General features: G+C 35.4%; 2 protein-coding genes across 3 annotated transcripts in view; one reads left to right on the top strand and one right to left on the bottom strand.

Annotated features, from left to right (window-relative positions):
• Positions 1 to 20,952, bottom strand: part of LOC141399801 (uncharacterized) — a 121,462-nt gene that overhangs the window by 12,967 nt on the left and 87,543 nt on the right. Inside the window, exon 4 of one of the 2 annotated variants that reach the window (XM_073979102.1) lies at positions 9,176 to 10,108. The exons of the other annotated variant lie outside the window; for it this stretch is intronic. Coding sequence (XP_073835203.1) covers positions 9,978 to 10,108 — 131 coding nt within the window. The 3' untranslated portion in view covers positions 9,176 to 9,977. Of the gene's footprint in view, positions 1 to 9,175; positions 10,109 to 20,952 lie in introns of those variants that run through there. 2 annotated transcript variants of the gene reach the window in all.
• On the top strand, positions 4,267 to 5,301 carry LOC141398204 (uncharacterized). The gene is made up of 2 exons (XM_073975436.1): positions 4,267 to 4,327; positions 4,619 to 5,301. Exons 1-2 carry the CDS (start codon positions 4,267 to 4,269, stop codon positions 5,299 to 5,301), a joined length of 744 nt encoding a protein of 247 aa, XP_073831537.1.

The following is a 20,952-nucleotide window of genomic DNA, read 5'->3' as shown; positions in this document are numbered from 1 at the left end:
CTTGAAAGTAGGAAAATCTGCAAAAATATATTTTTACAATTCCGCGAATTGAACCGCGATTTTCTTTGATTACACTATGCAACACTGAAAATGCAAACAACTTCTAGTATGCATTTTTTTGAAAATACGTATTTAGACTACAAAAACCCTAGTAGGGTTTTGTCCTGTCAGATCCAGTTCGGATTTTATGGCCTCATCTAAACCGGGCTAAATCTATACTTTTTTGCATTTATCAGGCCTTTATCTCAGAAACGAATAGGAATTTGGCCTTGCTGTCTTTAGCAATATTGTAGCCCTAAACTAGTAGAACTTATCTTTTGAAAAAACCACATAAGAAAAACTCCATCTAGGGCATCAAAATCTATAAAATATAGAAAATGTTACATAATTGCTGAAATTCTGGTCAGTATCGGCTAAACTATTGGGAGTTGAACCAAGTAACGTTTCGCAAAAATCTTCCAAATAAATTTCTCAACATTTCTTTAGAACATTCTGAAACTCTTAAATGCTTACTTCATGTTGTTTCAGCGGTATTTTGCATCATATCTTTTACAACACGTATTTCAAATACAGTTCACACCAACAGTTTATTCTCGCATTTCGGATTTCAATACATTATTGACATTTTTATTAAATCGTCGTTGAAAACAAAACAATGAACCTCAAAGAAGACACGAATAACATAAGCGTTAGCTACAGAATTGCAATATAGATGCCTGTGATAATAGTTTTTAAGCAGCCGTTAAAATAAATTAAGGCTTTACAATAATTTAAATTTGTGCACTGACGAAAATATACTTCATGTAAACTTTATCTAACTTATTGTAAGTTGTATAAATTAACATGTAGAATTTGATGTAATGTAATGTTTTTAAATAGACGCATCCCCTGAAGATGTCAACAAAAATTGACGAAACGTCGGGATAAATGAAATAAAAGGATTTTTATTTACTCAACTTAGGTCTGCAAGCTTAAAAAAACCCAAACGAATAAATCTAATTGGACCAAGAACATCAAAAATCAACAAATTATCGGAAAGCCTGCCGAAAACACTATTGAAAGAAAACATTCAAACAACCAACAACAATAAGTGCACAAAATGAAGAATTATTTTCAACATATCTCCTTAAAATATGACGAGGCAACTTGCAAAACTATGAAAGAATATTGCAATGAAATTAAAAGGCTAGCACAACAAACGGAACGACTTAAATTTCTACTGATATGTCGAGATTATGGTATCATACCCCAACACACAAAAGCAACAACAACGAAGGTAAATCAACTCTTCAATTGTAATACACTAATAACGAAATTAGGCAAAATTGAAGAACACTTCCACAAAAAACTCCTAAATCTTGAAATATCACAAGCAAATGCCGACATAAAATCAACGAAAAGCAAATTTTTAATATGGACTCAGGGATTAAAACTTTATTACGGATTTCAGACTACACGTCATTTATAAACAAACAAAAAATAAGGCTGAAACAAATATCACAAAAAATCAATAACACCCAACAAGAAAAATTAAACAAATTAAAAAGAAAGCAGTTTGACAAATATGGCATCATCTTCAATGATGACTGGTTTGAAAACAAAACTGATATTTATTTTCCAGTAGAATACAAGTGGATTCTATCGTTAGGGAAAAAGTTTGCAATCCCAATAGATAGAGATAACTTCTCACCACTACATACACTAGCTGACATAGAGCACTGTATACAAATGTCAGAAGAAAATGAAAAGGAGACATGTAGAACAAAAATAGGTAACAGGGTTACCACTTTCAAAAGAAATATAAAAATCAGCCCCAAAGAAAAGTTCATATTGACCATTTATAAAAAAACTTCAAAATTTCTAAAACAATATGACGATGTCATAATTACTCAAACGGATAAAGGGAATAAAACGGTTGCCATGTACAAGGAAGAGTACAAAAATAAAATGGGGAAACTTCTTGAAGATAAAAACACACACAGAAAACTAAGAGAAGACCCAACAACAAAACTTCAAAAATCAAACAACAATATAATTACGGATCTACACAAGAACGATATAATCGATCAATATGAAAAAAAGAATTTATACTGCTCGGCTGCCACAGCACCAATAATGTATGGGTTACCAAAGACACATAAACCTGATATGCCTCTTAGACCCATTGTATCGTCCGTAAACGTACCATGCTATGGTTTATCCAAATACATTGGGAAAATACTGAAACATATTATTTCAGATTTGTACAATATTAAAAATTCCATAGATCTATCTAAAACAAAAACTTAAAGATATACAAATTGAAAGCGACGAGGTCTTGGTATCTTTTGATGTTATTTCGTTATTTACGAACATACCAGTCAATTTGGCGATTAAAATAATTATGAACAAATGGGAATCAATTAAAACACACACAAAAATACCAAAAACAAAATTCCTAAACATACTAAATTTCTGTCTTAAAGACAATAATTATTTCAATTACGACAATAATATATATCACCAGGTATTCGGAATGCCTATGGGGAACCCCCTTTGGATGACCTTCTTGATAACACTATTCATGAACTAAGTAAAAGTAAATTCATAACCAAATATGTGGACGACACATTTTCTATTATCAAGAAGAAAGACATAAATGAAATTCTCAATACACTCAACAAGTACCACGAAAAAATACAATTCACTTATGAAGTTGAAACAAACAATTGTATAGCATATTTGGATACAAAACTAATAACAAACGGAAGTTCCATTAAATTTGACTGGTATCATAAAAACATTGCTTCTGGTAGAATCATGAACTACCACACAACACAACCAAAATCCCAAATAATCAATACAGCCAAAAGTCTTATCATGAGAATACTACGCATAAGCGATCAAGAATTTCATAAAAACAACGTTAAAGAAATCACAACCATTTTAGCTAACAATAGTTTCCCCAAAAAATTAATACCAAAACTTATTCAAGACAGCTTACGAAAATTGAATGATGGCAACCCTACCAACCAAGAAGAAACCAAAAAATACTGCAGCCTAAAATATATTCCTGGCCTAACAGACAACAAAAGTATGGGAATGGTAATAAACAAAACACAAAACATATGTTATGCGTACAAAGCAAACCAAACATTAAACAGAATATTCACTAACGTCAAAACACCCATTGAGAAACAACATAACGTAGTCTACGAAATAGAATGTATGGGCAATGATAAACAAAACTGTGATCTTGTGTACATTGGCACAACAAAACGAACACTTCAAACGAGAATGGGAGAACACATAACTGACATTGAAAAGGGAACACAGAAAACAGCACTTGCGCAACATATTGCCAAAACTGGCCACAAAGCAGATTTTACAAATGTCAAAATTCTTGATAAAGAGAACAAAGATAACAAAAGATATACAATAGAAAGCTTACAGAAAATAAACAAAACAATGAACCTCAAAGAGGACACGAATAACATAAGCGTTAGCTACAGAATTGCAATATAGATGCCTGTGATAATAGTTTTTAAGCAGCCGTTAAAATAAATTAAGGCTTTACAATAATTTAAATTTGTGCACTGACGAAAATATACTTCATGTAAACTTTATCTAACTTATTGTAAGTTGTATAAATTTACATGTAGAATTTGATGTAATGTAATGTTTTTAATTAAATAGACGCATCCCCTGAAGATGTCAACAAAAATTGACGAAACGTCGGGATAAATGAAATAAAAGGATTTTTATTTACTCAACTTAGGTCTGCAAGCTTAAAAAAACCCAAACGGTAACCTTTTTAGTTCTTGTGAAAGGTGCTGGATTTTCTTCAACGGGGGAATCACTGTGTACCTTTCTGCATTATTCTCGAAACTTCTTTGTGTGCATTGTTGAATGTTTAGTTTGAAATCACCTGTGATGTAGAACAGACAGAGTAAATTGCAATCCTCTTAACAATTAAAAAATAATATAAATCCCTGATGATGATCGTCGGAGACGATCGAAATATCGGTAAATAAATACTGATATAAAACAAAAATCAATATTTGTTTTATTCAAAAGGACCTAGAGCCGAACTAAAACTAAAGAAAAACTTCTTTGTTTGCAGAATCTTATTAGAAATAATGAAATCAACAGTATGAACGCCAGGCCTAGCGACACATTTATCCAAATATTAGTATGTTTATCTAATTTGAGATTTTCGATGATTTTTGTGTTATTGTTACTAATTGCCTGCTGTTAAAAGAAATGGGGAGCACAAGCCTTATCATTATGAGATGCGATGCCAATGCTCACCACTTCCACTGGGGTAGCAGTGACACGAATGCCAGGGGTGAGTCCGTATTTGACTTTTTATTAAAATATAATCTCAGAATATGTAGTTGGGGAAACGAAGCTACTTTTCAAAACAGGAACAGGGAGGAAGTCATTGACCTCACCCTTATAAACAAGGACGAATCGATCGTCTGTGATTGGAGAGTATCCAGCGAGTGTTCCTTCTCTGATCATCGGAAAATACTATTCTACGTCGCTTTAGACGGCATTCATCAAACTCCGCATAGGAATCCCCGGAAAACTAACTGGCATAAATTTACTGAACATTCTTCTTCAAAACTGGGTATAGTGAAAACTTTATCCTCAGTCAATGAAGTTGAAAAAGCAGTAAATCACGTGACAAGTATTATGGTGGACAGCTATGAGGCCTCTTGCCCACGTACTTATCCAGGTAAGAGATGCCAACCAGTTTGGTGGGATAAGAATCTGGCGAAACTAAGGAAGACTAGCAGGAAATTATACAATAAGGCCAATGAGACTAAACTATCTACAGACTGGGATGCTTATAAAGAAGCATTCAACAAATATAACAGCGAAATCAAAAAGGCCAAGCGAAAATCATGGGTATGCTTTAGTGAGCCAATAGAAACAGAGAAGGACATTACCAGATTCCGCCGAATGCTTTCGAAGGACCCCAAATCCATTGGAAGCATAAAACGCGAAGACGGTACATGGACTAACTCTGGTCTAGAGACCCTCGATCTTCTAGCTACCACTCACTTCCCAAACTGCTCGGACGTATCCGATCCCCAGAGCGATCCAATAATACGTAACGCTGCCACGGTGGACAGGAGTGATATCGAGGAGATCATAAGCCGCCCAAAGATCGCTTGGGCTTTAAACACATTTAAACCCTATAAATCTCCCGGACCAGATGGCATCATGCAGAATGCATCTGAGTTGCTTATCCCTTCTCTGGAGAGTATTTTCAAGCCGTTTGATTTTGTCATACATTCCGGTTCTATGGAGTGAAGTCACAGTGACATTCATTCCTAAAGCAGGAAAACCTAGTCACACACTTCCAAAAGACTATATGCCGATCAGTCTGTCATCCTTTCTGCTAAAAACTTTGGAAAGACTATTGGACCTTGAAATTAGAGGTAAACTAGCAATTTCATCTATCAGTTCTGCCCAGCATGCCTCCACTAAGGGCAAATCGGTAGAAACTGCTCTGAATGATATTGTCGGGTTTATCGAGAGGAATATGGACAACTCAAATTTTACGTTAGCAGCCTTTCTAGATATAGAAGGAGCTTTTAATAACGTTAATTTGGAGTCAATCCATAATTCACTTGTGGGCTTGAACATCCCCCCTACTCTAATCAGTTGGATTGACAATATGCTTAGTAGTAGGATAATAAATTCGCGAATCGGCTATAATTCCATTAGGAAGTCTGTCACTAGAGGCACACCTCAAGGAGAAGTACTTTCTCCATTACTTTGGCTCCTAGTGATCAATGAAATGCTCCAAGAATTTGACAAACTTCGTATTAAAACCACCGCTTACGCCGATGACGTTGTTTTGATGATAAGAGGGAAATTCCCTCAGACCATATCGGATGTCATGCAAGGAGCCCTTATCAATTTAGCGGGTTCTGTCCATCGGAACGGACTAGGGGTAAATTCCTATAAAACGGAGCTGGTCCTTTTCACAAAGAAGAGGAAAATTGATACATTCACTCTACCAACGCTAAATGGTGTCACTTTAGAGCTCTCTTTGGAAGCCAAATATCTAGGCATAATTCTGGACCATCAGCTATCATGGAAAAGACACTGTACACTTGCAAGAACTCCATTGGTGAGAGTTGGGGACTGAGACCACAAGTCATACACTGGGTTTTTATGACAGTCGTACGCCCAATTCTCACCTATGGAGCTCTAGCTTGGTGGAATGCTCTAGGCAAGAAATCATATCTGCGTGAAATAAACAGAGTCCAAAGAGCAGCATCAATGCTCATAACTGGTGCTGTTGGATCTTACTCCGTTAGATCTCATTGTAGAGGAGCTGGCAGCTAAGAGCGCTTTACGTCTCAAGGAGCTTAACCAGTGGTGCGGCTCCCAACAGGGCCACGCTGCGATTCTCAGTGACTACATATCACCACAAATGAACTTCGAGCATGGACATTTTGTTGGTAATGGAGAAACTTGCCAAAGGGTACGTGAGAGTATGATGTTGTAGTAAAATGAGTTAAAAAGAGCGACTAATATGTAGGGACTAGCCAAGCATTTGCATATTTTTATGTAGGTTAATGGTTCAAAAGTCACATAGGAAGCAGCAACACTTTAAAGTGATTATTTGAATATGTTTCGCGTACATTTAGTACATTGAGACGGTATATACTTGGATTGCCGAAGTTTGTAATTTTACTTTCATTCTAAAGGCAATTGGTATTAAAATAAATAGTTGATTGTTTGAGTTATTTTGGAATTTTAAAATTTGTTTCGTGAAAAAGTGTGCACAATAGTTTTAAAATTACGAAGTGTCTTGGCCAAAACCCATTGAGCTATAAAATTTGAAATTTGTCGGAGCGTATCCGTTTGCTAAAATCGCTTCCGTATGTTGTACGTTTAATTTTGGTCCGCACCCTTGTTTCAGGGATACCTGGTGTGGATGAAGTGGAACTCGGAGAGAACCATTATTAGCTACATCCCAATTCCCACTAGGGTCCCACTTGCAGAGAGCCATGTGGATTGAATCCGGTAACAAAGCTAAGTTATAGCATATTTTAAGGAGTTACTTGATAGCGGCGAATTTGTGTTTTGTTGTGCATCTGTGTGTTGTCCTAGTTAAATTTCTGTTAGTTTTAAGTATTGTTATTTTATTATAATATATTTATTAGTTCATTATAATTATTTTTTTTTTAGACATATGGTAATATTCAAAAATTTTTTTCAATCGTTGAAGTTGAGGTTCACCATTTAATAAGTCGCGAACTGTTGATATATGTTATAAAATATGAATATATTTATATTAATTGAAGTGTTTTAGCCACGATCTCACAATATGGATTATAAAAAATAATTTTCGTGGAAGCTGCGTTGGTGGTAATATAAAAAAATGGGGAAAATGTGTTGAAGTAAACAAGTTTTTTTGTGTTCTTTTTTGATTTCTGGCCAAACCACGCAAAATTCGAACCTGTGCTCAAAGAAAGAACTAAACAATACCCCTTTGCAACATGGTTCTAGTGTATGACTTTTGGATATATATTTTGGCTTTAAAATTTACAACTGTCGTACAGGTACCCCTGAACCCCGCGGGATTTTTGTTTTTTTTACGTGCCGGATCTAATGAGCTCTTCCGCGGTCGAATCTATCCACTAAAACGCCGGATATAGATCTGCAAAAATATATTTTGACAATTCCGCGAATTGAACCGCGATTTTCTTTGATTATTTTTGCATAAATGTAATCCTTTATACGCGATTTTAATATTTGCCAAAAAGGTGGTCACAAATTACAAAGATTCAGGAGTGATATCCCTATTTATCCCAAAATAGAATGCGGTGGCACATCCGCAGTTCTTGACGAATCTGTCTAAAATAATTTATATTGACGTATTTTTAATAGGGGGCCATTGAAATCGGATGCACCTTATAATCATATGCACATCGCGTAATTTTTGCCCACTTGAAGGTTTTTTGAATAGTAAGATGCAACTGATGGCACTCTTTGGCCACTGAATGAAACATGGGAAAATCCATGCATATTGATAGACATGGACTCCCTTTATCCGAAAAGCACATGCACCTCAACCGATTTAAACCAATTCGCGAATTATACTGTTTTTAACTTCTATGTTTTTTCTTTGATTGTAATTTCAATATTACTCTCTACTTCTTATTTCTATTGCGTATCACAGGAAGCAAATATACTCCCACGATGACTAATTACTTTTCTAGTAGAAGTTTAAGCAAAATACTTCAGGATTTGGATCGAAATTTAGAGAAATAATAGAATAACTCCCAACATTTATTTTTCAAATTTTTCCTATTTAACCAAAAATATATTTTTGAAATAATTTCCAACAATAAGTTTCCGTTCTTTGTTGTTGCTGTAATCTGCAAGTTATAAACGCGATCTTTACAATATTGGTCTCACATTCACGCGTTCTCTAGATTCTGTACGTATTTTTAAATTATTTTTTTAGAGATTTAAAAATAAATTTAGCAACTATTTTAGCATCTACGGATAGATATCAATTGCTGCTGACGATTCATATATACATGTTCTTATTACAACACAATAGGAATTTTTAAATATTTTTTCTTTACAAGAGAGTAAAACCGCATATAACTTTTGAGTGCAGCATCCAATTATGTGAACGCGAACAGATTTGAAACCACGATTTTATTCGTAACCCATGTACCAAAAATGGCGGATGTGTTCGCCAAAAAAGTTTTTAATTTTTTTCTATGTAATGCTTGGTTTACATTTACGAAATCCACTCGATTTCAACTGTCAATTCCTTTGCGTATACGTCAAATGAAAACTCATCTGAAATCCATTGGATTTCATTTGACGTTTAAGCAATGGAATTGACAGTTGAAATCGAGTGGATTTCGTAAATGTGAACAAAGCATAATTGTAAAGGTAATTTGAAATTTACCATATATAATTTTTGGTTATTTTTCCATTTCGATAGTGAGATTTGAAGTGTTAGTGATCTACCTTTAAAGAAGGCAAAGTAGTCCGTAGGAAAGAACTGCTAGGAAGAGCTCTAACTGGTGAGGTTTTTCTGAGATAGGACATGGGAAGTCCCAGGTTAGATCCGAAACACCTTAAAGTTTGATTGTCGTAAATTTCCAATTTGAATTTAAAAAAAGAAAACGGAAGTCATATAAAGTAATTTTCTTTATTCATTCATTTTATTAAATTGTTTTGTTTTTAAGGTTTTAACATTCATGTTGTATAGAGATCTGTAAAAAAAACTAGATTTATTAGAATGTGTTATAGTACGTTTATATATAACCGGATTTAACAAACCCACTGGGCTTCAAAGGTTAACCCTACAAAAAGGCTATAATATAAACATGGTCTTACTTATAGGTTTAAATATTTTTATACATATGTAATAAAGGTTAAGATTAGTATTGAAAATGGTGTGTTAGTTTGAGTTTAAGGGAAGGGGAAAAGGGATAAGAAGGGATATGTAACGACATTATGTTATATACGACGTTGGTGCTCAGCTAAATGGGGCTCTGAAGAGCATTCGGTTGGGTGTGTTATGAAGGGGACCAGTATCTGGATCCCCGATAAACGGTGGTTATTGGTTCGTGTTTCTTGAGTGTGTATAGTCTATTTTGTTGCAGTTTTTTGTACTGGTTATGCCCTCAAGTGTCATAGGGTTAATGGACCACGGCCCAAACATTTTAGCCGGGGCGGACACAATTTGAATGGGGAAACATAACAATTGTCACCTGATCGTCACTGTTGGTGTGGCTGGACAAATCACCTCATATTGTAATATGATGATCTACGTTGGCATGAGAGTGGCTGATTGAGTTGTTTCCCATGGATATGCTTAGCGTTGAATTATGTTATGTTGATTGTAGGTATTTTGTCTTAACTCGTCACCTTTAAATTTCATACGTCTCGTATGAATTTGTTATCGAAGGGAAAGCACTGTCATCAGAAAAACGGGATGTTGTTTAAAATGGTAGCCGTTTTAGTTCTTGTGAAAGGTGCTGGATTTTCTTCAACGTGGGAATCACTGTGTACCTTTCTGCATTATTCTCGAAACTTCTTTGTGTGCATTGTTGAATGTTTAGTTTGAAATCACCTGTGATGTAGAACAGACAGAGTAAATTGCAATCCTCTTAACAATTAAAAAATAATATAAATCCCTGATGATGATCGTCGGAGACGATCGAAATATCGGTAAATAAATACTGATATAAAACAAAAATCAATATTTGTTTTATTCAAAAGGACCTAGAGCCGAACTAAAACTAAAGGAAAACTTCTTTGTTTGCAGAATCTTATTAGAAATAAAGAAATCAACAGTATGAACGCCAGGCCTAGCGACATATTTATCCAAATATTAGTAAGTTTATCTAATTTGAGATTTTCGATGATTTTTGTGTTATTGTTACTAATTGCCTGCTGTTAAAAGAAATGGGGAGCACAAGCCTTATCATTATGGGATGCGATGCCAATTCTCACCACTTCCACTGGGGTAGCAGTGACACGAATGCCAGGGGTGAGTCCGTATTTGACTTTTTATTAAAATATAATCTCAGAATATGTAGTTGGGGAAACGAAGCTACTTTTCAAAACAGGAACAGGGAGGAAGTCATTGACCTCACCCTTATAAACAAGGACGAATCGATCGTCTGTGATTGGAGAGTATCCAACGAGTGTTCCTTCTCCGATCATCGGAAAATACTATTCTACGTCGCTTTAGACGGCATTCATCAAACTCCGCATAGGAATCCCCGGAAAACTAACTGGCATAAATTTACTGAACATTCTTCTTTAAAACTGGGTATAGTGAAAACTTTATCCTCAGTCAATGAAGTTGAAAAAGCAGTAAATCACGTGACAAGTATTCTGGTGGACAGCTATGAGGCCTCTTGCCCACTTACTTATCCAGGTAAGAGATGCCAACCAGTTTGGTGGGATAAGAATCTGGCGAAACTAAGGAAGACTAGCAGGAAATTATACAATAAGGCCAATAAGACTAAACTATCTACAGACTGGGATGCTTATAAAGAAGCATTCAACAAATATAACAGCGAAATCAAAAAGGCCAAGCGAAAATCATGGGTATGCTTTAGTGAGCCAATAGAGACAGAGAAGGACATTACCAGATTCCGCCGAATGCTTTCGAAGGACCCCAAATCCATTGGAAGCATAAAACGTGAAGACGGTACATGGACTAACTCTGGTCTAGAGACCCTCGATCTTCTAGCTACCACTCACTTCCCAAACTGCGCGGACGTATCCGATCCCCAGAGCGATCCAATAATACGTAACGCTGCCACGGTGGACAGGAGTGATATCGAGGATATCATAAGCCGCCCAAAGATCGCTTGGGCTTTAAACACATTTAAACCCAATAATTCTCCCGGACCAGATGGCATCATACCTGCGATGATGCAGAATGCATCTGAGTTGCTTATCCCTTCTCTGGAGAGTATTTTCAAGCCGTTTGATTTTGTCATACATTCCGGTTCTATGGAGTGAAGTCACAGTGACATTCATTCCAAAAGACTATAGGCCGATCAGTCTGTCATCCTTTCTGCTAAAAACTTTGGAAAGACTATTGGACCTTGAAATTAGAGGTAAACTTGCAATTTCATCTATCAGTTCTGCCCAGCATGCCTCCACTAAGGGCAAATCGGTAGAAACTGCTCTAAATGATGTTGTCGGGTTTATCGAGAGGAATATGGACAACTCAAATTTTACGTTAGCAGCCTTTCTAGATATAGAAGGAGCCTTTAATAACGTTAAGTTGGAGTCAATCCATAATTCACTTGTGGGCTTGGACATATCCCCTACCCTAATCAGTCGGATTGACAATATGCTTAGTAGTAGGATAATAAATTCGCGAATCGGCTATAATTCCATTAGGAAGTCTGTCACCAGAGGCACACCTCAAAGAGGAGTACTTTGGCTCCTAGTGATCAATGAAATGCTCCAAGAATTTGACAAACTTAGTATTAAAACCACCGCTTACGCCGATGACGTTGTTTTGATGATAAGTGGGAAATTCCCTCAGACCATATCGGATGTCATGCAAGGAGCCCTTATCAATTTAGCGGGTTGGGCCCATCGGAACGGACTAGGGGTAAATCCCTATAAAACAGAGCTGGTCCTTTTCACAAAGAAGAGGAAAATTGATACATTCACTCTACCAACGCTAAATGGTGTCACTTTAGAGCTTTCTTTGGAAGCCAAATATCTAGGTATAATTCTGGACCATCATCATGGAAAAGAAATGTGGAAGAACGCGCCAAGAGAGGACTAATAGCACTGTACGCCCAATTCTCACCTATGGAGCTCTAGCTTGGTGGAATGCTCTCGGCAAGAAATCATATCTGCGTGAAATAAACAGAGTCCAAAGAGCAGCATCAATGCTCATAACTGGTGCTGCTAGGAGCACTCCACAGGCAGCCCTTAACGTGCTGTTGGATCTTACTCCGTTAGATCTCATTGTACAGGAGCAGGCATCTAAGAGCGCTTTACGTCTCAAGGAGCTTAACCAGTGGTGCGGCTCCCAACAGGTCCACGCTGCGATTCTCAGCCGAACGAATGTGCCAACGAGCATGGAGCATTTAAGTGACTACATATCACCACAGATGAACTTCGAGCAAAAAGTTGTGCATATTCCCAACAGAGAAGCCTGGACCCACAACACTCCACAACTAGGTCTATACCGATGGATCTAAGATGGAAAATGGAACAGGGACAGGTGTATACAGCGACATTCTTAACCTTCAACTCTCTTTTAAGTTGAATAAAGAGTGTAGCGTTTTTCAAGCAGAGATTTTTGCAATCAAAAAAGCTGCAGAATTGATTAAGAACATTAAAGGGGACACCAATGGACCGGTGACTATATACGTCGATAGTCAGGCGGCCCTCAAATCACTTATGTCCTATTCCATCAAGTCTGCAGTTGTTTTGGACTGTATAAAAGTATTAAGTGACCTAAAATTAGCAGTGACACTGTGTTGGGTCCCAGATCACTGCAAAATTGTAGGAAATGAAATTGCGGATGAATTGGCACGCCGCGGATCAGAGTCACAAGATATCATTATCGAAAACTCAGTCAAGCCACCCTTGTGCTACTTCATGCGGCTGTTAGAACAGGGCTATCGGAATAAGGCTAGCCAGATTTGGCAAAACGAAACTGGTTTTAGGGTTTCCAAAGCAATCTGGCCACTCCTTTCCAAGCGCAGAACATCATCTCTACTTTCATTGAAAAAGATCGAACTCAGACTAACAGCTGGCCTAATCACAGGTCACTGCAATATCAGAGCAATGTCTTATAAATGGGGTAGAACCGAAGGCGCCGACTACAGCAGACTTAGTGAGGATGAGGAGGAATTAGAGACAATCGAACATTTACTGTGCCGCTGTCCAATGCTCACGAGCAAAAGACTACGGATAACGGGTGAACACACGATCCAGTCTCTCTCATCCTTTTGTGAAACCGAACCAAGAAGTCTTCTTCTTTTTGCCAAGAGTCTAAAATGGCTGCAGCAAGAAGAACGGTTACGCGTCCTTTAACCTAACCTTACCTACTAATTGCCTTCATCATTTCCAACGATAAGGTTTCCTCTTTTAGATTAGATTTCATCAGTTGCACCAGAGCTGGTAGCGGTTTTGATTTGACAATCTGAGTTTTTAAAAAAGATCTGCCATCGATTTTTGGCTTAGTGTTCGAATGGTAAATGAGAAAAGTTCCGTTTAAACCAATTGGGAAGTCATCAGCCAATACCTCTCCTTCGAATTGATTCAAGAACAGCAATCCTTCTTCAATTTCCTCGAGCGAAGGTATGTTGTCATTGTTTGCTACCGTGTATGATGATGGCTTGCTGGTTTATAGTTGGGGAATAGAGTTTGAGTTTGTAATATTTACTATATAATTATTATTACAAATATTTACATAAATAGTCAAAATTATTACAATTATTCTTTAGACCGTATATTTGGTTATTAAAAATTAAAATGTTACTGAAATTTATTTTATAAATATTGTTTTGAAATTTTACAGGTTTAATAATGTTTTTTCTACAATTTTTCTCATCTGTAGTAGGTATATTTATGATATAGAGAGGTGTTTCTTGATTGGAAGCAATTTTTATATTGGCAAATTTCAAAAGTTCATCAATGTTGGAAAATGTTATTTCAGATTATTCGAATATGGTTTCAAATATTTTTATTTATACATTGGAAAACACAACTGAATTCATTATGTTAGCTTTCGCCCATTGGATGGCAAATTCTATATTTGATAATTCTTCTTGAATTATTTCCAATTTATATTTGAATTCAATCACCTTATCCAATGTTTGTTGTTCTTTAATTTCTTTTATTATTCTATTTGTTAATTGATTTATGTATAATGGCTTGGTTATTATTATTTTGCAATATATTATTTATCTTTTGTAGAATTATTTCAAAGTCATGGTGATCTGGTGTTCCAGAAAACCACTTCTAAGCAAATCTATAGATCTCTTAGGTATAAGTTTTGGTTTTTAGCGGGATAGACAAGATTTTATTCGGGATGTATAGTGAAGTAGGTAAGGAAGGATGGGATGGTGAATGCGAATATTTTTTTCAATTAGAGTTTCCATATTTATAGCAACATCTTCACAGATTTTCAAATCAAACACGTGTACTAGTTTGAATGTACCAGACTGGATTTTTGCTAAACCAGCATCAATTGTAACCAATCTTGTGTTGGAATAATCCAGTATTTGAATTTTTCCGGCACAGCTGCCTAGAATCAATATAAAACTTAACGAAAATACTTTTAATTTCTAGTCGGCCTTATTCTGAACAAAAATTCCCCGTGAATTTTTTCGCATTCCCCTTTCGCCTTATTCTGGACAACATTTCACAGCGAATTTTTTCGCATTCCGTCTTTCACCTTATTCCAAACGATGTTAGAAAGCGGAAAATTTTCACAATTTGTGAGAAAATTTTCGCCAGTAACTTGAAAGCGGGTTGATCAATATATCAATCAATAGGAGTTAAAATATAGAAAATAGGAACATTTTAGAGAAGCAAAGTGTAATAAAATATTTCTTATATATTCTAATAAATTTATGCCCGTAATTTCTAGCCCTAGGTAACCTGGTAGGTAGCTACCTATTAGTTATCTTTACCTACGCGTTTGGTAATTTCTACGTGCCATTTACCGAGGCGTGTACATTTTGAAAACATGTGTTAACATTGGTGATTTTCATTCATGGTTTCGTAAAAACATTGCCACATATAAGTGTTTTACAATTTTTAACACATTGGCAACGATCAACCAGGCAAAATCCTTGGTGTAAGTAACACGACCGTTTACCTATGGATTGAAATTATGAAATTTTGCTTACACGGGGGATATCTATGATCTCATAGATAACTACGAGTAGAAATTACGGGCATTAATGATATAAAAGTAAGTTATTCGAAAATATTTATAACTTCGGTCAATACTTTGCCTAAACTAGATTGACCTACTAAAACGTCTGAATCCTTTCCAAAGCTTTTTTGGTAACCTCCTTCAGCAAAAAACACAACGCCGAACTTAGCAAATGATTTTTGTTGACCTTGAATGTTGGAAGTTAAGGTTTCCAACAATTATTTAAATGCTGGTTTATTTACTCTATAGCTTTGTTCCTTTACGCGAAAGTTTCTTCCAGTTTTACCACTTTTACCATTTTTAACTTGAAAAGCGTTCCTTAAAGCCAAAAAGTAGTAAAACTGGAAGCGATTTTTATGAGAGTGAGAAAGTGAAGAGTGGCGAAATTCCTTTCTCTTTTACTACTTTCTGCTCGACAAATTTCGTGGTGTAAAAAGTGGAAAATCTGTCAAACTGCTTTGACATTTATTTGACAATTAAGGCAAAAACAAAAAACGCGCACAGCCAAAACAAATTAAAAAGAAATTAATCCAGTGAAATAAAAAACAGTGAAATGGAGAAAATATTATTGAATGCCCTATTGGACGACGACTCCAGCAGTGATGATGAATTTCTGTTGGAGGATTCCGATGACGACGAAGTTTTGCAAACGCTGATGGAAATGGGAAGAGGTAATTAGGACACGTACGTTTACCTCAAGTGGTGGCTTAAGACAGGTCAGCTTGATCGCGGATCACCTAGTCAAATGTATAGGTTGTTGCTTTGTTGGCAACCGCTGGGCGAAAAACTATGGATTCGGGTCAATCCGGTACGAAAGAACTCGCTGCCGTGGAATTGTTATGGTATGGTTAGCCGTTCTGACCCTGATTACAACGATATCCAATTTGTGTTGAGGAAGTTCGTCCATACTTCCCGAGATATGGACCTTTACAGTTCCGTAGCCGGTGTTGGACTCTGTCCATTGAACAATGTTTTAAAATTTGGGCCAACTTATATCAAGCCCTAAACCTGAGTTGTTTAATACAAGCTTCAAGTTTTGTTTATGTTTGTTTCATATTCAATTTTCAACTTCATTTATTACCCTCTATTACAGAGAGTAATGTTTTTCAAAACGAACTGAGAGTGTTGCAAAATTTTACTGATCGCTACCAATATCATGATTTCATCCCGGCGAAGGGAATTATCAAGTGGCTTCTCAGTTTTTGAAGTTATGCCTTTTTAGCAAAAACCCGAACTCTTTAAGTGTCTAGTATTCCCATATGGATGAGAATCACACTCACTTTTCGGCTTTTCCAAAGAAAAACATTACTCTCTGTAATAGAAGGTAATAAATGAAGTTGAGCCAATGGGGGAATACTCCATTCAAGCAATGAAATGAGATTGAATCTTCAACAATAAACAAAACAAACAATAAATTGAAGATATGTATGTATTTTTTAAATTTTTCTTACCGTAATCCATTTCCTATTCGATAATATGGTATTTTGATAGTTGTTTATTTTGTTCATTTGTTGTTATTTTTTTAAGTAGCCATGTTTGTTTTGTCATTTGACATTGCTGCCAGATCTACTATTTTTGCGTTCCTTTACTTTTCTGGTAAAACTGAGAGGGAGAGAGCAAATTTGAGAAATTTTTACAGTTTTCTCTTTTACCACTTCTACTATTAAAAAAGTAAAGGAACAGAGCTTATAATAGTTTTGAAATCTGGAAATCAGTTAGGATAAACAATATTCGTTGTTTTTATTAATATACTAACATTCCGGCATCTCAACGGGATTGCTCGAATCTCGAAGAGTTCTTCTAATAATTCGTTGTTCCTTTTTGTGCTTCTTTGACATTGTTCAATGATTTTAGTTTCTGCCATCATCCAAAAAGCAATATTAGCCATTTTATTCTGTTTATTGACAACTTTTTAAACAAATTTATTACATTTTCTTATTGCATCAAAATAAACAATTGCAACAAAGCGTATGCGTTAGAACAATAAACAGCTGATTCACATGCCGTATTGTATGTTGCCAAATATTAAAACATTCGTTTATTTTGTTTTAATTACAAAGCATTTTACAATGAATTGCTGTTATTTCACATTTCTATTGGTAGAAAAGTTTTAAAATAATAAAAAACAAAGTTTTTTTGAAAACAAACATTAAATTAAGTTATGCAAGTATTATAAGATTCAATTACAATGGGGCAACACACAGTATACCTTAAATTAAAATTTGGCAGCATTTCATTTCCATTTACGAAAATTCGAAATAAATCTCGCATTTTTTCCGAAAGCGAAAATTTTTTCACTAGTGAATTTTTTCATTGGCGAATATTGAGAATAAGGCTGAATATTTATTTTTTTTTTGTATTTTTTTTATGGGCAACCCTATGTCTGAGTAGACGCGTGTTTATTTCGCAGCTGATCGTGTGCTAAATAAACAACGTTTTCGCTGTTGTATTTTAATCAATTGCTTCTGTTTAACTTAAATGTGATTTCTGTGCTGGATCGCATTGAAGTTTTTTTGCAGAAACTCAATTGAAGTATTGCATTTATAAATATACTTTTGTCTGGTGTTGCGTCACTTTTTTTTTGCAATTTCTTTGGTGACATTCGTTTGGTTTTTGTTGCTGCTGTTTGACTGGTTGCTGTTAATATGCCGGGTACAAAGACAAATAAAACGAGTGCCAAATGTGGACTGTGTTCTAATAGTATAACTAAAGGCAAAGGAAGCATTGAATGCAAGATATGTTCCCAATGGATTCATAGGACGTGTGCTAACCTTACTGAGCATGACTTTTCTGTGCTGAAGTCTATTCGTATGTTCTCTTTTGTATGTTCAACCTGTGAAAAGAACCCAGGTAGTGCACGGGGCAATGCTGTTGTTGATGACATGCGAGATCTTAAAAGGCAACTTGATAATTTTGTTGTTACCCATCAAAATGAGCTAAATTCTATTAAAAATTCAATTGATGGCATGAGAGTAGAAGTAACCTCAGGCCTGTCTGAAATCAAGTCTGATATTGTAAAGTGCAATGACCGTATTAACATTGTTGAAGAGTCAGTGTCTACCAAAATGTCCGTTTTGGAAACAGAGAATAACATCCTGCATCGCCATTTGAACCGAGCTGATTTCATTATTGGGGGTTTACCCGATGGAATTTCTTATCTTTTTGTGCCTGTGTTCTCTATTGCTGCTTTCTATAACGTCACAATTAGTAAATAAGATGTCAACCATGTCTGTTATATACGTAATAAGAAGCAGATATTGGTCAAATTAAACAGTGTTGGGATACGAGACGAAATTATGAAGCAATATCTTAGAACACACAATCTACGTGTGTGTGACGTGTTAAAGGATGGTCCTGGTAATGATGTTTCTACTCGTGTGTTTCTCAATGATCACTATACACCTGCGGCTTCAAATCTCAGTACGATATGTGGCAAACTTCGTCGATTGAATGTGATATCAAAATATAGAATTCTTAATGGAGACCGGGTTTTTGCAGAAATTACTGACTGTAACGGTGTTAAGTCGAAGAGAGATGCCAATTATTGCACTTCCTTACTGCGAGAATCAGAGGCAGCGGAATCTGTTTAATATAATTTTTCTTTTGATTGAAATTAATGATCTCATTATCTTTTTCCCCATGATCAGCTGTGAATTAGTATGTGAATTAGTATTTGAAATAGTATTTGAAGTATTTTATATATTAAATATGTATTTTTATAAAACATTGATGCATTTCTTCTTTGCAATATATTTCTTTTGGTCCCCCTTCCATTTATTTCATAAAACAATATGATGTCTTCTAACTGTAATTTGGGTCCTATAGTTAGCAGTAACACTTATATTAAGACAGTCTTACACCAATGTCCGAATCAAATGAAAATAGCTCAATGGAATTGTAGTAGCCTTAAGCCTCCCATGAAAATGAATGAAATAAGATGTATTATGAAGGATAATATATTTGATGTTATTGCGATTTCTGAGACATGGCTTGTTCCGAGTAGTAGGAGGCACTGTGTTCTGTATCAATTAAAAACTTAAATAAATAAACAATTGTAACTGAAAGTATCAAATTACATATCTTAAATAAACAACCCTTTAACTCAATCAATTAAAAACTTAAAAAACTAATTAGTGTCAAATTACACCAAAATAATAAAACTCTTTGATGTTTATGTTTAAGGTAAAGTCTATGGGTAAGATATTTTCAGAGTCCGAAGCAATCATGCATGGGATTTTAAAGATTCAGTGTCCTAGGCAATTGAGTTTGAGGTTTGTAAACGACATACTTTAGAATTGTTTATTATTGTGGACCACCATGTTTTGGATTGATGGATTCATGGTGGTCTTCAAGTGCAAAGATTTTACGACAATATTTATGTTGTATGATACAATTTTTAGTTTGTTTAAATAACTAAATTTTTCTTATTGACGACAACGAAGAGTGAAACTAATCAATATATTTTGTTGTTGTAAAAAATTCTTCTACATCATACATTGTGAGTTGTTTGGAAGGCAACTATAAGGTATCATTTTTCTTCATACAAAAAAATAATTTTCATCTTTAAAATGCCTTCGATGAAATTTCAATGCAAATATTGCCTCACGCAATGCGTAGTGCTGTTGCTTATAAAAAGCATTTCCTCAAATATGTTGTTTAGATTGATGGATTCATGGTGGTCTTCAAGTGTAAAGATTTTTCTTATTGGCGACAATATTGATGTTGTATGATGCAATATGTTTGTTTAAATAGCTACATGGGTTTGTTCTTCATTTAACAGTATATTCTTTATAAAAAAAAGTAAGAAGAAGAAAAGGATTTCTTTGTATAAAAGTGATATTCGTTTTCGAAAAATCATTCAGTTTAGTTATTCCATTCAAAGTAAAAAAACCATGCCTTCAAAAATTTTAAAAACAAGTTCCTCAAAGAATACACTTGGAATTAAAAGGTCATCAACGATGAAGTCCTACATCAACAAAGACTATAAAAACGTACCCCTCATCTGGTTAGATGATGAATATATATGGTATAACCCTGAAGCGGCAGCCGAATTGGACAACAAACTAGCTCGCCAAGGACTAATAATACATCCAAGTGTATGGCTGATGATAAATGAGGGACTTTCTATGGAAGGAGGAGCAGAAGATTTTGAAGAAGAGGATGTCGAAGAAGGCACAAAAGATTCTAAAAAGGAAGAGGACACCAAAGATGAAGAAGAGGCACTTTCCATAGAAGTAGAAGATTTTCAAGAAGAGGACGTCGAAGAAGACATCAAAGATTCTGAAAAGGAAGAGGACACCAAAGATGAAGAAGACCCCAATGAAGGGGCAGAAAAAGAGAGCCAGGAATCAGAGGCTAGCATCTGGGATATACCGAGGGAGGAACTAATAAGTGAATGCCTCCGGGAATATGGTATGCATGAGGGGCAAGATTTAAATAATTTAGAATTTAGTGACTCATTTCTCAATAATGAAAATAATTTTATTCTACCTGAGGAGCCTGTTATCCTAGAGGTGGAAATTTTACCGAATATAAATGAG

This window comes from Musca autumnalis, unplaced genomic scaffold, assembly GCF_047663935.1.
Source record: "Musca autumnalis isolate F117 unplaced genomic scaffold, ASM4766393v1 scaffold_3, whole genome shotgun sequence".
Lineage (NCBI taxonomy): Eukaryota > Metazoa > Arthropoda > Insecta > Diptera > Muscidae > Musca > Musca autumnalis.
The sequence above is the reverse complement of the archived record's forward strand: the minus strand, read 5'-3'. Positions and strand labels throughout refer to the sequence as shown.

Excerpts from the sequence above, each read along its gene's own strand:
- LOC141398204 (XM_073975436.1), top strand. The coding sequence starts at position 4,267 with ATGAGATGCGATGCCAATGCTCACCACTTCCACTGGGGTAGCAGTGAC. Across the intron at positions 4,328-4,618 it reads CAGTGACACGAATGCCAGGG|TGAAAACTTTATCCTCAGTC; the intron begins GTGAGTCCGTAT and ends AACTGGGTATAG.